Raw genomic sequence first — 17,820 nt, 5'->3', positions numbered from 1 at the left:
TAAGGTAGACAGATTGAACTCAATAATGAATTGATGAACATATTTCTTTTAATGATCTCAACATGAAGTTCTAACTAAATGGTTACATTGCCAGAACTTCTGATGAGAAAATAAGACTGTACATTTAGATGACTAGAACTGCAATAAATTGCATGTGCCATATCTTCTTGAGGGAAGTATGAAATGTTAGAGAATGGTAAATAAGCAACCAAAGAAAGATGTCAAGCTGAAATAAACTTACCTTGGGTAGCAATATAATGATTGGGTCGATGATAGCCCTAAAAATAAAGAATATTTGATAAAATCAATAAGTAGCACAGAAGTCATATGCTAAATCTGTGGAAATGATTTGCACATACAAACACAACAGCTGCTTCACTTGAAAGTTAAATTGGCCAGGCCTAGGACCACTGAGTTTCTCTTTATAAGTGAAGGTGCATCAAATATAACTGTTTTGATGGTTGCACAGAAGGCGTGAGTAACTTAATTGTATATTGGCTATGAGATGATAGATGAGCAATAAACACTAACAACTTATGGATCTCCTGAAAAAAAAAGTGACCATCACTCTTATTAAGATGCAAACAGAATGGGAGTGTGCAATAGAATTTCATTTATGTTTGGGATGTTATTGGCAATGTGCCAAGGGCTTACACATATTCTGTTTTGGGGGAGTAGATAGTTCCATCAATAGTAATACTCAAAACCATTCTTAAAACACTATTAAACACCATGACATGATGCTGTACCCCAGGGTCAGAAATTTCAAGAAACAAAAATTCTGCAAGACCCCTTCCTTTTATCAGGACCATATAAGAAACAAGTAAGATGAAAATTGGGACAAAAAAGCAGGTGGCAAAGAAATTGTAGGATAAGTATCTGGGAAAGACAAAGCCAAGTCAGAGAAATTATACCCAGTAACATATCTTCATGGACCTAATGCTTTCCATTTCAGTCCTCTGAAATGACCCAAAATATTGTGCCTAAGTTAGCTGGAACACACACACAAAAAAAGAAACTTGGAAAGAATATACAAATCTGTATATAAGAATATACAAATCTCAGATATCTTAAAGGAGTATCTGTAAAATTAGTTTTGTCCTTAAAAACAAGTAAAAAAATGAAAAACAAAAGCAAAGAAGTTCTTTTTATACATCTGACTGGTTGTAGATTTTAAATTATAGAATCATGACCCATATAAAATAGACACTCATTTCCCATGAGCTGACAAAGTTCAGGCAAGTACTCTGTCTGACTTATTCATTCTCTATGTCCAATATTCATTCTCTATGTCCAATGCCTAGCAAAATGTCCAGCAGATAGGAAAGACACATCTGATAAACTATAGCCATGCACCATATAGGAATGAACTATGTTGCTAAACTTCATAGTCATTTCCCAGTCCTCATCTACTTGACCCATCAGTTGCATGAATACTAAGGATCCCCTTAAAATACTTCTTCCACTTGCTTCCAGGACAGGAATCTGCTGGTTCTCCTCTTTCTCTCCCTCCCTGGCCATTTGCCTTCTCTTTTGCTGGTAGGTTCTTCCTTTCCCATTGATGTTGGAATGCCTAGTTCTTGGGTTTTCCTTTGTCTGCCCTCACTCTCCTGGTCATCTGATCCAGTCCCATGGCCTTCAATACCATCCACATCCCTGAGGAATCCCTATAGTCTTTTTAAAAACACATCTTTATTTATTTATTTATTTTATGTAGTGCTAAGGATCAGACACAGTGCCTCATGCATGTGAGGCAAGAGTTCAACCACTAAGCTACAACCCCATCCCAAATCCTATACTCTTATTTCTAACCCCAACCTTTCCCTTGAAATCTGGATGTGGGTCAATTTCCTGATCAACACTCCACTGGATGTCTAATATATATTACTTTTTTACATGTGTAAAATTGAACTCATTTCTTCTCACCCAAACCTGCTCCACACACAGACTTCTGAGAAAACAGCAATCCCATCTCTTAAAGGAATCCCTGACCCCTTTCTACCTCCCACACCCTTGGCCAATCTGCCAGCAAATCCCATGGGCTCAGCCCCCAATATAGACCCAGGATCCCATTTCTCCCTGTCCACTCCCTTTGGATTACTTCCACAGTCATCTAGCAGGTGTCCTTGCTCCGGCTCCTACCCACCTACAGTTTGTTCTCCTCTCTGCAGTCAGACCTCTGCTCAGATCCATCAAATCACTCCCACCTTGCACACTGAAAGCCAGAGGTCTTGCCATCATTTCTCTTACTTGGCTCCATGGCCTCTCCCTTCATTTCCTCCTTATTCCCCAGTTGCCCCCAATACCACTCCACCAACACCTGTTGCTCGTTTTTCTTTAGATTTGTTAGGTAAGTTCTATAATAACAAGCCCTTTGCTCAGGTTGATTTTCCAAGATATCTACATGGATCCATCCCTCATCTTCTTTGCTCCAATGTCACCTTCACACTGACTGCAGTCACTCTATTAAAAACTGCAGTTCACCTCCAAGCCTCACACTCCTACGTCTCCTAATGGCTTTACTTTGCCATAGTACACACTACCTTCTAACATACCACACAGAATTAACTCATTTTACTTATTGTATTACTTCAGCCTCATTAGATCAGAAGGTTATCATTATTATTTATTATTGTTGTTATTATTATTATTTTGGTTGTTGTTGTTGTTATTATTATTATTATTATTATTATTATTATTATTATTATTATTATTTTGGTACTAGGGATTGAACCTGTGGTGTTTTACCACTAATCCACATTCCAAGCCCTTTTTATTTTATTTTTCTGTGTAGATACAGGGTCTCACTAAGTTGCTTAGGTCCTTGCTAAGTTGCTGAGGCTGGCTTTGAACTTGCAATCAGCCTCCTAAACCACTGGGATTACAGTCTGAGCATTGCTATGTCCAACAGTTTATTTTTGTTGTTGTTGTTTTGCTTTTTTGGTACTGAGGATTGAATCCAGTAGCATTCTACCACTTAGCTACATCCCCAGTACTTTTTATTCTTTATCTTGAGACAGGGCCTTGTTAGGTTGATGAGGCTGGCCTTGAACTTGTGATCCTCCAGACTCAGCCTCTTGAATAACTGGGATTATAGATATGTGTCACCTCATTCAGCCGGCTTTGTTTTTAATCTGAATTGTTCACTGGTATAACTCCAACACTGGTGCTCAGTAAGATTTGACTGATCAAATGAATAAAGGGGTCGTTGAGTAATTACTCTCCTCTCTGTCAAAATTAACACTTGTCTATCAGTTATTTTAAAGTCGTGCTCCTTTTATTTCCTTGAGCTATAATGTCTTCTCTCCTCTGTATGTCTACCCATCCACTGTTTCAGACTCAGTTCAAGTGACATCTTCTAGATGCCTACTCGGATCCTACAGACTCCTTTAGTCACTGATTCATCAAACATTTAAGTGTTTAATATATTTCAGGCATATTCCAGGTGACTAGGAAACTATGCTCTATGCTCAAGGACCCAGCAGAGACCATTGGAGCTGGGACTAGAAGGTGAACAGTGTTCACTGGAAGCTCCTAGGGGAAGGTATTTTATAGCTGACCTCAGGGTGAGGGGAATTGGAGAAGACATTTCATATTTCAGCTTCTACCTTGTGAGGCTGTAAGGACTGACAAGATTTGGTCATCTCTTTTTACTACCATGAATAGTGAAATAAGTGCAATGTACCTTAGGAAGAAATCCTGATTTAAAAAGTCAAACTGGGAGTGGGTATTATTTTGGCCACTATCAAAATGGTATAAGGTTGTTTGATGAATGAGATATGAATTATTCTTTCAATAATAATCCTGAAGCTCCACCCACAAATCTATAAAACTGTCAAGCTATAACTAAATAGCAAAAGTTTTCTAATTAGCACTAAAAATATCATTCATACATTATTTTTAGGTAACTACTAGAGATTATGGTGCTAGTTACTTTTCGTAGCACCCAAGTCCTATTCAACCCCAGAAAAACAAGAAGCCATATAAAGGTTAAACATCCCTTACCTGGAATGTTGAGACTTCAGATTTTGGCATATTTGCATATACATAATGAGATATCTGGGGAGGGGACCCAAATCTAAACATGAAATGCATTTTTTCCCTATATATGTTATACATATAGCCTGAAGGTATTTAATATTTTAAACACCTTTTTGTTTTCAAGAAGTGAAGTCTGTGCATCAAAATTGAAGGGGCCAGAAGAGACTTTTTCCCCCCTTGGAGATACTAAATAAACGGTGTTCTGTGTGCCTGTTTTTGGCTATTACCTGTCACACAAGGTCGGATATGAAACTTTCCACTTTGGACTTGTATCAGTGCTCAAAGACAGAAAATTTTGGAGTGTTTTGGATTTGGGGATTAAAGATGTGTAGCCTGCATATGATGGATAAAACTTGCCCCTGGAAATGTTGCTAGCCTAAAAAATAAGGTGATGGCCAGGCATGGAGTATATCTTGGGAACTACAAAGAAGCTGAAATATGTTTAATGTGGACTTGGGCCTTGGAGGGAATCCCAACCTTCCCTTGATTTTTTTCAGGCTACTTTTGATTTCATTCATTTCAACTGAAAACAGGCTGTCTCCTAAAGAATTTATCCTAATGTAAAACATTAAGTTAACATGATGCAGAATGAACAAAGAAGCTATCTTCAATAATTAAACAGCCTACATATTTAATGACACGTCTTGCTTTCGTTGGAAGTCCTGGTGAACAGCTACAGACTACTTTGAAGGCAACTTAAAAGTGCACTGATGACAAGAGATTGCAAATCACTGCATTAGGAATTAGAGAGATTTGTTCCATTAATATGCAAACAGATTTTTTAAAAAGTGTCGAATAATTGTAAGTTGAAAAAATAAATAAATAAGAGGGGAAAAAAAATTCTTAGTCCACATAAGCATGGGACAGTCATCAGAGAAATACAGAACATCAGAGAAATTCACCAAGGTACAGGCTGACTTGAGAAAAGGAGTGACTGTGTAGTTACTGTGAAGTTCTATGGAGCATGGGGCAACATTAATACATTAGTTTTCAGTTTCTGTCTGAGGTGTGTCTGCCCATCTCATAGCAGACACGCAATCTGGTATGTGTTAGGATGGCTGAGTGCACTGAGAGTTTAAAAATACATACATCGATATAATTTCCATTGATATAGTCTGAGTTGGTGTCTCCTTCTATTGTCTGTAGCCTCACCCGGGAATGATCATCTGCCAAGGAAAAAGAAAGAGAAAACATACATTAATCAAAGCAAATGGTTAGGCTTCTCCAAGACTTGGAATATACTCCTATGACATAGAGATCATCCATGTATATATATGCTGCCTTCAGGATTGCCACAGTTTGTGTTTGATTTCTTTTTTGCAGTACTGGGGATCAAACCCAGTGCCTCATACATATTAAGCAAGTGCCCTACCACTGAGCCACTTCCTGGTCACCACAAGTTCAGCAGTTTGATCTACTGCACACCTTCTTCCATTATATGCTCAATTATGGACTAGAACCTCTTAAACTGGGCCAATATAAACCTTTCATCTTTTTAAGTGTATTTATTTCATGCATTTTGTTACAGGAATGAAAAACTGACAGAAAGATAAAGAAATACCGCACACATTCTAAATTTCCTACTTTGCTATTGGCCATCTTACTTAGAGAAAGGGATAGCAAAATCTGCCTGAAATTGACCTGTTTCAAGGATTAAATAAAAACATAATTTGCCAAATATGATAGCTGACAAACAGAAAAAGTACTGTATAAATGCTGTAATTGTACAAATACTATCCAGTTATTTCATTGAAAATATTTTGAAAAGGAAAGTATTAAAAGCTCTGTAAAGGCATGTGTTTTCCTTTTTTGCACTAGATTAGGACCTAGAACATAGCAGGTTTTCCCCTTAAATGTTTTTTTTAATAAGTAAACTTTTCTTTTTTGGAAAAAAAAATACAAACTTTTAAAAAGTATTTTCCTTGGAATGGGGATATATAATCTAGTGTTAAAGTGGTGGCCTCGCATATGCAGGCCCTGGGTTCAATCCCTAGCACTGACAAAAACAAAACCAAAAAATAAAACCAAAAACAAACACAACCAACAAAAATTTTCTCGCTAAATTAATGCTCTTTTTAGTAGAGGAACCCTTCCTTGTATTTAAGTGTACATGAGACCCCAGTAATTAGATCAGAGTTACTAGCTCTTGAAAAGGAAACTCCTATGGTTTCTAAGAAAAGGGGTGACCTGATAAGGGCATTTCCAGTGTTGCTAGAGCGGTGAGGGATCCCGCTACCAAACTGTTACTGTCTTTTCTGATGCTACGTTAACTCAACAGTTCATCTGAGTTAATGGGTGAGAAGGGAAGTTCAGAGTCTGAGGTAAGAGCCAGGAGAGCTGCAGATGCTGGCTTATTTTGCCCCCATCCCTGGGCCAAGTGCTGACCAGGACCTCTTCTCGGTATAACACGCAAATGGATCAAAGTTGCAATTTTTTGTTGGTTCCTGAAGTTTGAGTTTTCTGTTGGATGTTTTGTTTTTTGTCAACAATGTAGGAAGAAGGAAATCTTGTTGATTTTCTAAGTTTCCTTCCTTGATTGAACTTTTCATTTCATGTCACAACAGAGCCTCATATTGAGTTGGGTTTTATCAATTTATCTGGAATATGGTTAGAAACTGGACCAGACAATCTACAGGAAGGACCTAGAGGAAGTCATGTCTTTCTATTCTTTTTAAAGGAGAATGTGGTACATGTGATCTCTGAGATCAGCTGGGTGGGTTGGAATCCCTGCTGAGGGGCAAGATTCTCTCACATGTGATTTTGGGCAAGTTACTTCATTGCTCTGTGCTTCAACTTCCATCTCTGGAAATGGGAAAAAAATAGTTTCTACTTCATGGAATTATGGTTAAAATAATACACATGAAGACATGAGGGGAAAAAAGCCTGGTATACAGTAAGTGATGGATAAATGTCAGGTGTTACTGTCTGCTATGCAATAGACTCCCACACCTTCCTTATGCTGACAGTTGATATCCAAAGGAGATGACAAGCAGCCCCAGGAATGGGTCATGCAGTCAGCATGTTTCCTCATGGAGACCTACTTTAGGAACTCGTTTCCTAAGACATATTTTACTTAAAACCTGTAGCTCCCTTTATGTTTTTTGCCCATGTCAGTGGTGAGGGAGTTGAGTTACTGGTGCACTGGACACATGTGGGTTATTCTGGCCTTTGTACATGTTAGAAGAGCTAGACCTACAACTATATCAGAGTGGGGCTATAAGCAATCCCCTGGTGAAGCCACTGGAGCTTTCTGAATCAAAGATGCTGCAATAGAACTGAATCGGGCTGGGGCTGTGCTCGGTGGCAGAGCACTTGCCTCACATGTGTTAGGCACTGGGTTCCATCCTCAGCACCACATGAAAATAAACAAATAAAGTAAAAGCATGCTGTCCATCTACAACTACAAAAAAAAAAAAAGAAAAACAGAACTGAATCATGGACATATTGGACATTTAGTCAACTCCTTCAGATTTGTTATATCTTCCTGTATGCTTAAACTTTCCCTCCACAGCACCTTTATTTTATTTATTTATAATGTTGCTGAGGATCGAACCCAGTGCCTCACATGTGCCAGGCAACTACTCTACCACTGAGCCAAAACCCCAGCCCAACTTTTTTGTTTGTTTGTTTTATAGGCAGGCAATATATTAGAGCCTTCCAGTCTTTAGAAGGCCTGTGTTAAGGATATACTGCATTCTCCTGTCAGAACTTCTTTTAGAACCTCAGGACAAATGCTGCCCATTCTCTGTGATGTGCCACCTTTGGGATTCTCAAGTTGTTCTAGAGCCTTCAATTTAGAAACTTCAGACTTTGAAAAGTTTGAATTCTCATCTTATATACACAAAGCCTTTGAATGAAGTAGTTCTTCTATTATATCCTACAATTCAATTTACCCCCCCATCCTCAGGTTTCACATGGCTGCCAGTTCTCTAAATTAGATTGCTCTTAACAATTCTCATGATGGAGAGACCTAAATCTTAGATGTGTAGGGCTGGGGATGTGGCTCAAGTGGTAGTGTGCTCCCCTGGCATGCGTGCGCCCCGGGTTCGATCCTCAGCACCACATAGAAACAAAGATGTTGTGTCCACTGAAAAACTGAAAAATAAATATTAAAAAATTCTCTCTTTCTCTCTCTTTAAAAAAATTACAGATGTATAGCATATTTTTAAGTAAATTGATATTGTTTATGTCTTTGTATATATTACAGTATTTTTTTTCTTCTCTTAAAAAATAATTCTACTACATTATAACGTCTTATAGCCAAAGACCAGGTCATATACATCTTGATTATCTGAAGGACATTTTTCTCCAAAGCCACACTGTCAAATCCTAGGGATTCCATTCAAAGCACTTTGCAGGGCTACATGCAGTGACCGTGCCTAACACACAGCAAGCAAGTAAGGTTATTTAAAGTTATTTAACTCTTTGCTATGTTGATGAATGGCCATTGGTCTGAGATCATCCAAGATGTCTGGTCTTGCCCATGAATCTTTTTAAATTTTAGTTTTAATATAAAGTGGGATGCTATTTGGAAATAACAAATATAACTATGTACAAAAACAGGGATGAGATAAAGTTGAACCAAAAATATTTTTAAAATGCCATACACCAAAGAGTACATGCTAATGCCCTGTGGTAGAACTTTCTATGTTGATGGAAATGGTCTGTGTGCTCTCCGGGTCAACAGTCAATAGCCAAATATAGTTACTGAGTACATGAAATGTGCCTAGAATGAAGAAGGAACTGGATTTTAAACTTTATTTTAATGAATTTAAATTTAACTAACTACATTTAGCTAGCAGCTACCAAATTGCAGTCAAACAGAAATAAAATGTTTCCTTTATAATTATTACATTGATTAAAATTGTAGAACTGTTAATATTTAGGATATATTGGGGTAAATATAATTTTTAAATTAATATATTTACATACATTTCACTTTTTATTTCTGTTTTTTAGTGTGGCTATTAAAAAATTTAAAATCAGATATGTGGCTTGCATTTGTTGTACACATTCTATTTCTCTTGCAATATACTGCTAGAGCATACAAGAAACACAAAAGATGAGAATAAAAATTGTGCAAGAGTCTTTTTTTCTTTTGGTACCAAGGATTAAACCCAGGGCAGAGGAGTGGGATTTTTAACCACTGAGTCACATTCCCAGCCCTTTCCATTTTTTTTTTTTAATTTTGAGACAGTCTTTGTTAAGTTGCTTAGGGCCTCACTGAGTTACTGAGGCTGGCCTTGAACTTATGATCCTCCTGCCTCAACCTCCCAAGGTGCTGGGATTACAGGTGTGTGCCACCTGGTATGAGTCTTGATAGTCACTGTTTCAATGGAAGAAAGGGCAAGCTGTGATCAGGACAAGAAAGAATGGGGGCTTTCTGGGGTGCTGACAGTGGTCTAGTTGTGGACTTGAAATCTGTTAAAGAGTACACCTTGAAGACATTATGCTCCATCAAAAGGATAAATACTATAGAGATTGGCTTGTGTGGTATCTAGAATGTTCAGATTCATTGAGGTAGGAAAAGAATGGTAGTGATTAAGGACTGGGTTGAGGGAGGAATGGCGTGTTGTTTAATGGGTACAGTTTCAGTTTTGCAAGATGAAAAGAATTCTGGAGATGGATGGTGGTAAGGGCTACTCAACAATTTGAATTTATTTAATGCCACTAAACTCTATACTTAAAAAAGTAGTTAAAACAATAAATTTTATGTTATGTTTACCACAAATGAAAGAAAATAAGAGAGCAAATCTTCCTTTCCTCTCTTATATACGACCTCCCCATGTTCCCCTCCAGCCCCAGACACCCTGGAAGTAGCATTTTCCAGGATGGGAAGGGCATTCATGGTCTTGGGGTCTTGAAGCCCAGGGCATTTCTTGCCAGGAAGATCCTTGAGATGGGCTCATTCCCTTTCCCTGATGAAATAAGGACAGCAGTGACAGTGATTCTGTGGCTTCCAGTGAAGGACAGCAGTCTATATTATTAATGTGAACTCAGTAGATATGTTTAAGAATTAGGAAATTGAAGTTCATAAAGTATTCTTTCTTTTAGTGGAAAGATGAGTGTATATAGTAAGAAGTGAATCTGTCTTATCCAAGGAGACACAGGTGTCCTTGGTATCTGAGAGATTGTTCTAGGACCCTGTGTGGAAATGAAAATCTATCAATGCTCTACCTGAAAGTGGTCTAGTATCTGCATATAATCTATGCATATCCCCCAATATACTCTAAATTATCCCTAAATCACTTATAATACCTAGTACAATGTAAGTGCTGTGTAAATAGTTGCTATATTGTGTTGTTTAGGAAATAATGACAAGGAAAAATTTAGTAGAAATGCAACATTTTTTTTTCAAATATTTTCAATCTGAGGTTGGTTGAATCCATGGATATGGAAACTATGACTATGGAGGGCCAACTGTGTATGCTAGTGGTGAAGGGTGGGCTAACATCCAGCTCTAGAGGAGAACACTGGACATGTATTTTGCCCATGAAAAGCAGATTGGCACTACATATTGCATTTCTTGGCTATCACGTATCAGCACCTATTAAGTTAATCCTCCTGCCTTCCTTCAGGTGGATGTGAGTGAAATCAGGCTTCCTAAACAGGATACAATAGGAAAGTATCACCCTCACAAATAATGAGTCCATGAAAGAAGTAAAAAGCAATAGAAGCCAAAAGAATGTTCCTTTCAGCCATGGAGCCTAGGCTAAACTGACACTTGAACAACTAAAAATGACCTGGATTCTAAGGTTTCCTCTTTGAAGTCAAGTGCTAAGTTGGTTATCAAAACAATATGTACAAATGGGCCAAGGACCTTAACAGACACTTCTCAGAAGAGGATATACAATAAATCAACAAATATATGAAAAAAATGTTCATTATCTCTAGCAATCAGAGAAATGCAAATCAAAACTACTCTAAGATATCATCTCACTCCAGTCAGAATGGCAGCTATTACGTAGACAAACAACAATAAGTGTTGGAGAGGATGTGGGGAAAAAGGTACACTCATACATTGCTGGTAGGACTGCAAATGATACAGCCAATATGGAAAACAGTATGAAGATTCCTTGGAAATCTGGAAATGGTACCACCATCTGACCCAGCTATCCCTCTCTTCAGTCTATACCGAAAACACTTAAAAACAGCATATGACTCGAATTGGGTGTCAACATACTTTATATATAAACAGATATGAAAAAATGTGGTATATATGTGTAATAAGAATTGTAACGCAAAAAATTTTAATGCAAAAAACCAAAGTACATGTATAAAGGCATGAATTGGTATGAACATACTCTATATACAAAGATATGAAAAATTGAACTCTATATGTGTAATAAGACCTGTAATGCATTCCTCTGTCGTGTCTTTAAAAAAAATCAATAAAACTGAAAAAAATCAGCTGTCAAAAAACAAAATAAAACAAAACAATATATACATGAACTGGGGGTGTGGCTTAGAGGTAGACCTCTTGCCTAGTATTTCCACCCCAGCACTGGAAAACAAATCAACACAATGATGGAAGCTAGGAATATTGGCACACACCTGTAATCTCAGCAACTCAGGAGGTTAAGACAGGAGAATTACAAGTTTGAGGCTAGCCTCAGCAACTTAGTGAGACCCTGTTTCAAAATGAAATCTAAAAAGAGTTATGGATATAGCTCAGTGGTAAAGTGTTTGCTTAGTATGTTCATGGTTCTGGGTTCAAATCCCAGTATCACTAAATAAAACAACAAAAACAGATTGTTGGGGTCCAATAAATTGGTGTGTGAATCCCCATCACCATATTTTCTTGGAATCTCATTTACCTTGAATTAGATACCAATTAAGAAAATAAATCATTCTTTTAGGAAAACTCAATTATTCTCATGGAGCACTACTGAGGCTAAGTCATTCCCAATTTCTATGAGGAAATATAAAGGGCATTTCCAACATATGGCATATATGAGAGTAACTCAGGCAAAGCGCCCAAAGAAATGCCAAGTGTCCATCAACAGAGCCTCTGCCCTCCAGTCTGCGGTATAGGCCACTAGATGGGTCTCTCTTAGGACCAGTGACTAAACATTCAGGTTGAAAGGAGGAAGCAGTTTGGAGAACTCAATAGCTCAGTTACAAAATTTGGGAATCTAATGGGATTGTGGTGGACAATAGGTAAATTATTAACCATGAAAAACATGGGGTCAAAACTTAACGACTTTTGGAGGACACAGCCCAGGAAGTTTGAGAAGATCTGAGCTTTAGAGTTACTAGCTCCCATCTGAAGTTTCTCTCCCAGAATTTTTTCTTGGTTATTCCAAAGCTATTTAACACTCATATTTGGTATTAAATGATAGTAACAGGGCCTTGGGAGCCTACAGACCCTGATGCTAGCTTTACAATTCCCACGATTGGTGAACTTACACACCTTTGAAGCTTGATGAGCTTCTTCCGTAAAAAGAGGGGTAAAAGTGGACTACTTTCATAGGACTCTTGGGAAGATCAAAAGAGATCACACATATCAAGTGTACAGAACATAGTTCACCCCTTACGTGAACAAAAGCAACATCCTAGCTGAGCACGGTGGTGCATGCCTATAATCCCAGTAACTAGGGAGGCTGAGACAGAGGATAGTGAGTTCAAAGCCAGCCTCAGCAAGAGTGAGGCACTAAGTAACTAAGAAAGACACTGTCTCTAAAATAAAAAATACAAAATTGGGCTGGGGATGTGGCTCAAGCGGTAGCGCACCCGTCTGGCATGCGTGCGGCCCGGGTTCGATCCTCAGCACCACATACGAACAAAGATGTTGTGTCTGCTGATAAATGAAAAAAAAAAATATTAAAAAGTTCTCTCTCTCCCTCACTCTCTCTTTAAAAAAAAAATACAAAATAGGGCTGGGAATGTCGCTCAGTGGTGCCCCTGAGTTCAATCCCCAGTACAAAAAAAAAAAAGGAACATCCTTGTAAAAGTTTCACAACATGATCATCAGAGCCAAAAATGCTTGCTTGGGAAAAGCAGAGAAGTGCAGAACTGAAAACTCCAGCAGCCCCTTAAAGGAATGTGAGCTGCTTTTACAGGGAGACAGAAAAAGGCTGAATCCTGCTTAACAACTCATAGATTTCAATTCCCTGGCATCTATGCAATAACTTTCCTTTTCGATCCCTATTTCTTTGCAGTGTAGTATAGAGCTTATGATCCCTGCTCTGGAGCCAGCATTCCTGTTTGAATCACAGTCCTGTCACTTTCTGGTTATGTGATCTTTAACATGTTACTTAATTAGCACTTCAGTTTGCCCCACTGTAAATGGGAATAATACTCAAGCTAACATTTTATTGTTTTTGTATGATACATTAGTAAATGTCTGGCACATGATAAGAAATAAATTAAAAAGTTAGTAACCAGTAGTCTCATTATGACAATGACTTAATTCAAGACTTGATAAATTTTCACCTAGGCTACTTCATTTTTGCTTCTAGACTCTTCCCTCTCTGGTGATCTATGCTGAGAGATGCTTTTATGAAATACAGTTTTTTTTCTTTTAGCATCTTGTTTAAACCTTTCAATGATGTCAATTGGGAACTGATCCATGGTGGTCATATAAACAAAAGATTGTAATACAATCATTAAAAGGGATTACTTTTTCTTTAATTTAATAATGAAGAAAGGTCACAGTGACATATTATAGAGTGAAGAAGAGCAGGCCACAAAGCAACATATCTAATTAGAGTCCATCTACATGAAGTAATCAGATGCATGAGTATATAGCTGGCTCTCCTTGTCTGTGGGTTCCACATCTACAGAATCAAGCAACTGTGAATTGAAAGTATTTGAGATATAATTGTACTGAACATGTACAGAGTTTTTCCTGACATTATTCCCTAAAGAATAAGTATGACAACTGTTTATATAGCATTTACATTGTACTAGATGTTATAAGTAATCTAGATTTAAAGTATACAGGATGATATGTGTAGTTTATATGCCAACCCTATACCATGTTATATAAGGGGTTTGAGCATCTGTATATTTTGGTACCTGAGGGGGTGACCTAGCACTAGAACTCCAGATAATGAATGATGATTCTATGTGCATAACTACACACAGTGGAATAACTGGAAGGAATGATGGGGTTTCTGCTGGGGGTAAATTTTGGAGTGGTTTTCTTTATTACCTTTATGATTTTATGTACTACTTCAACTGTCTATGTAGTTTAGTCTGTCTTTGAGGGTCTGGGCAATTTCCCCCAACATTTTTTTACAGTACATGTTTTCTTTAATGTGTATTAACTTCTTTTATAGTTGGAGAGAAAAAAAGAGCCTATTTGCCATGAATGACTGGGATATGATAAAAATCCAAGTAATATTTATAACATAATCACAACTCAGAGTTACCCCATCATGAAATATAACAAACTCTGCCTTTTTGAGAAACTCAATCTGCACAAAGGACTACGTGCTATTCCTCTCATATCTTTTAAAAAGATTTTACTAGATGAAAAAGGGGGAAAAAACCTAATATTTTGTGGGTGGGAAATTGGCACATAAAAAACTGATCATAACAAATCATCACTTACTTTTGGAAAATTCTCATGTGCTGAGGTTTTTGAACACACAGGTATGCGTGTATGTGTGAATGCATGTATACAGGCACAATACACTGGAGACAGGTCATGGAGGAGTAAAGCAGGTGTCTATGAGCTAGGAAGGAGAGGGCGAGGGGACAAAGGGAGAATACATGACAGGTACCAGACAGGAAAAGTAAGTTTTAACATTCTATAGCAAAGTAGAATGACTATACTTCACAACAATCTATTATAGCTTTTTTAATATTTATTTTTTTTAGTTGTAGTTGGACACAATACCTCTATTTTGTTTATTTATTTTTGTATGGTGCTGAGGATTGAATCCAGGGCCCTACACGTGTGAGGCGAGCACTCTACCACTGAGCCATAACCCCAGCCCCCTATTATATTTTTTATAAAGAACTAGAAGAGAGGAGCTTGAACTTTTCCAACACAAAGAAATGATCAATGTTTAAGGAGAGGGAAACGCTAATAACTTTCATCTGACCATTATACATTGTAAGTGTTGAATTATCATATTATACCTCCCCCCACAAATATGTACAATTATTATCAGTGACAAAGAAAAATACTTCAGAAAACTGCTGGGCAATTAAGAAAAAAAATTCTCTGCGCTAAGTCTCTAAAATGTGGTACTTACACACTTTCATCAAGTAATTATTTAAAAATACCCCTAAGAAGCTTCGCATATTTTCACACTTTCATACTAAACATAACGATATTGGTAATGGTCTTACAATTTTAACTTGCAAGTAATTAGATATACCCATCGGGGCAGAAATGAAGTACATCACTGATAATCTTTCACCTCTAGCCAATTTTCTCTCTCTGCCAAATATTGATGACATACTTAAGGTAAATTGGAATCACCATGATCTAAGTAACATTTGGCCTCTGAGGGAAGACTTAAAATTAATTTAATTACCACTGATTCTGCCAAGAATGGCTTTGCTTCTTTTATAGTTATTATCACCAAGGATGCTGCTGCACCTGTTTCAAGGTACAAGATGCAGAAGAGCCAGGTGACCATAACCAGTAGGAAGTGCTTGGCATCCTACCCCTTGGTGTTGAACTTGCTGGTTTCCCCCTGGGGCCTTACAATCCAGCCACACAGGCTCTGAGCAAGGAGCAAAGATAGGACTCCTGCATTTAATGGTAGGTGGCACTAAAGAGGAATCACTTTCTGCTGGTTTCTTGTGTGTCTTGTGTTGTTTCTGGCTCCTTGTTTACCTAGTCCCTCTGTTAAGAGACTTGCACTCTTCACTTTTCAGAATCCTGGAAGAGATCCCAGACTTTACTCTATGCATTCCTAAATGAATTGTGTCAATCTATTTCTCCCTTGCTCTTGACCACCCGAATTTAATGCCAAAGCTTTCTCCACCAACTCTGTCTCCTCTAACTAAATTCTTGTTCTCTCCCTTCCCACTGCTCTGGCTTTTACAGCTAAGCCAGATCATGACAATTATGGATTCCAGAGGAGGGGGCTGGGGAAGAGAAAGGAGAAAGAAAGAGGGAGGGGAAGGAGAAGAGGAAGGAAAAGGGGGAGGAGGCACTGTAGGAGTCACTTAGTTAGCAGAGACAACTTTACTACAAAACAAAATCCAATACAAAAAAAGTGAAGTCTTTAATGCACGCCATCAAATTGGTCTATTGATTAAAAGAAACTGGAGGGACAGATTAGGTGGAAAGTTTTCAGAGCCCTCTTAGTTTTCTCATTATTAGAAAACTACACAGGGATGCCTGGAGTGTCCCAGTGAAGATGACATCCAAATTCAGAAGGGGCCCTCTCTCCCCTTCCTAGCTAATGCCACACTTGGTTCTGTCCTTGCCACTACCTCAGTCTTGACATTCCTAGGTATACCAACAGGACGTCATGAACACACCCCAATTCTGCATGACACAATGTTCCTGTGTCTAGGCTGAGCAGTTTCATCTCCATATTATCTATTATTACAGTCCCTTTGGGTTGGTCCTGGGCTCTCCATGTCTTCTATACTTCTTCACAGACAATCTCATCATGCCAAAGGCTTCTCCAGCCACCTGTCTGCCCCATGAGTCACTAACATATCCAGGACAAGATCCCTCTCTTGTAATTCCCACAGCAATTTATACAACCATCTATTGGCAGCCCATTCAAATGTTTCAAAATGTTCCCCACTTAAACCCATAAGCTTTCCATGCTACTGCTAACTTGAAGCTCACCTCTGAGCTCCTCTTCAAAACTGCTTCCTTCCAGTGTTGCCCATCTGAGTAAATGGCCCATCCCTCCATCTGCTATCTCTCCAAATGTCCATCCATTATCTTTCTGCAAATTGGAAGTCTGAGTCATCTCTGCCACCTCTGTCTGACTCCATATCCTATCCATCTTTCAGTTTGGTCAATTACTTCTCTTGAATCTATAACATAACTTTTCTCTAGCCACAGCACTATTGTTTCTCACCTGGGCTACCCAGGATCTCCTAACTAGTGTTCTTTTCTGATCCATTTTCTATTCCTCTGACCAAAAATTTTCAATGCAAATTTAATTAACAACCCACTACCCCTACCCTCCCCCCAAAATTTCTTAATGAGGTCTCCCTTGTAATTATAATTATAATAAAGATTAAAATCTTTAATGTGCCCTAAAAGGCTCTGTGGTCTGGATTCACCTGTTCCCTTCCTTCCCTTGCCTAACTTCCATCTCCAATCGCTCCCAGCTCTGAACACCCTGGTTTCTGTCCAGTTCTTCGGATTTAAGGGGTTCCCTCATGTGACAGGTTCTTATCCTTTTTTTTTCTTTTGGTACCGGGGATTGGACCCTGAGGTACAACATCCCCAGAACTTCTTATTTTTTATTTTGAGGTAGGGTCTGGCTACATGGCTCAGGGCCTCACTAAGTTGCTGAAACTGGAGTTGAATTTGTGATCCCCCTGCTTCAACTTCCCAAACTACAGGGATTAAAAAAGGCATGCACAACTGCATTCAGCTTATTTTATCCCTTCAGTTGTCTTCCATGTCACATCTTAAGGGTCATCTTCCCATACCTCCTGATTAAATCAACCCCCCCATTTTGAGTTCTCATGATACCATGCGCTTCTTTTTATGCCCTTAACTTCAATTTGATTTATTTGTGCAATCACATGGGATCATTTAAATCATCCTTATAGTTCTCCTAACCCTATCAAGTTCATGAGGCAAAGGACTCCATCGGCTGTTGTTAGTGTGCTCACCCC

General features: G+C 38.3%; 1 protein-coding gene across 5 annotated transcripts in view; it reads right to left on the bottom strand.

Annotated features, from left to right (window-relative positions):
- Nucleotides 1–17,820, bottom strand: part of Ptprm (protein tyrosine phosphatase receptor type M) — an 825,932-nt gene that overhangs the window by 95,089 nt on the left and 713,023 nt on the right. For all 5 annotated transcript variants that reach the window (XM_076837052.2, XM_076837055.2, XM_076837053.2 and 2 more), the window contains 2 exons: nt 5,131–5,207; nt 242–278 (listed from right to left, as the gene is read on the bottom strand). In XM_076837052.2, the coding sequence (XP_076693167.1) occupies nt 242–278; nt 5,131–5,207 (114 nt within the window). The remainder of the gene's footprint in view (nt 1–241; nt 279–5,130; nt 5,208–17,820) is intronic.

Source organism: Callospermophilus lateralis, chromosome 17 (genome assembly GCF_048772815.1).
Source record: "Callospermophilus lateralis isolate mCalLat2 chromosome 17, mCalLat2.hap1, whole genome shotgun sequence".
NCBI lineage: Eukaryota > Metazoa > Chordata > Mammalia > Rodentia > Sciuridae > Callospermophilus > Callospermophilus lateralis.
The sequence above is the reverse complement of the archived record's forward strand: the minus strand, read 5'-3'. Positions and strand labels throughout refer to the sequence as shown.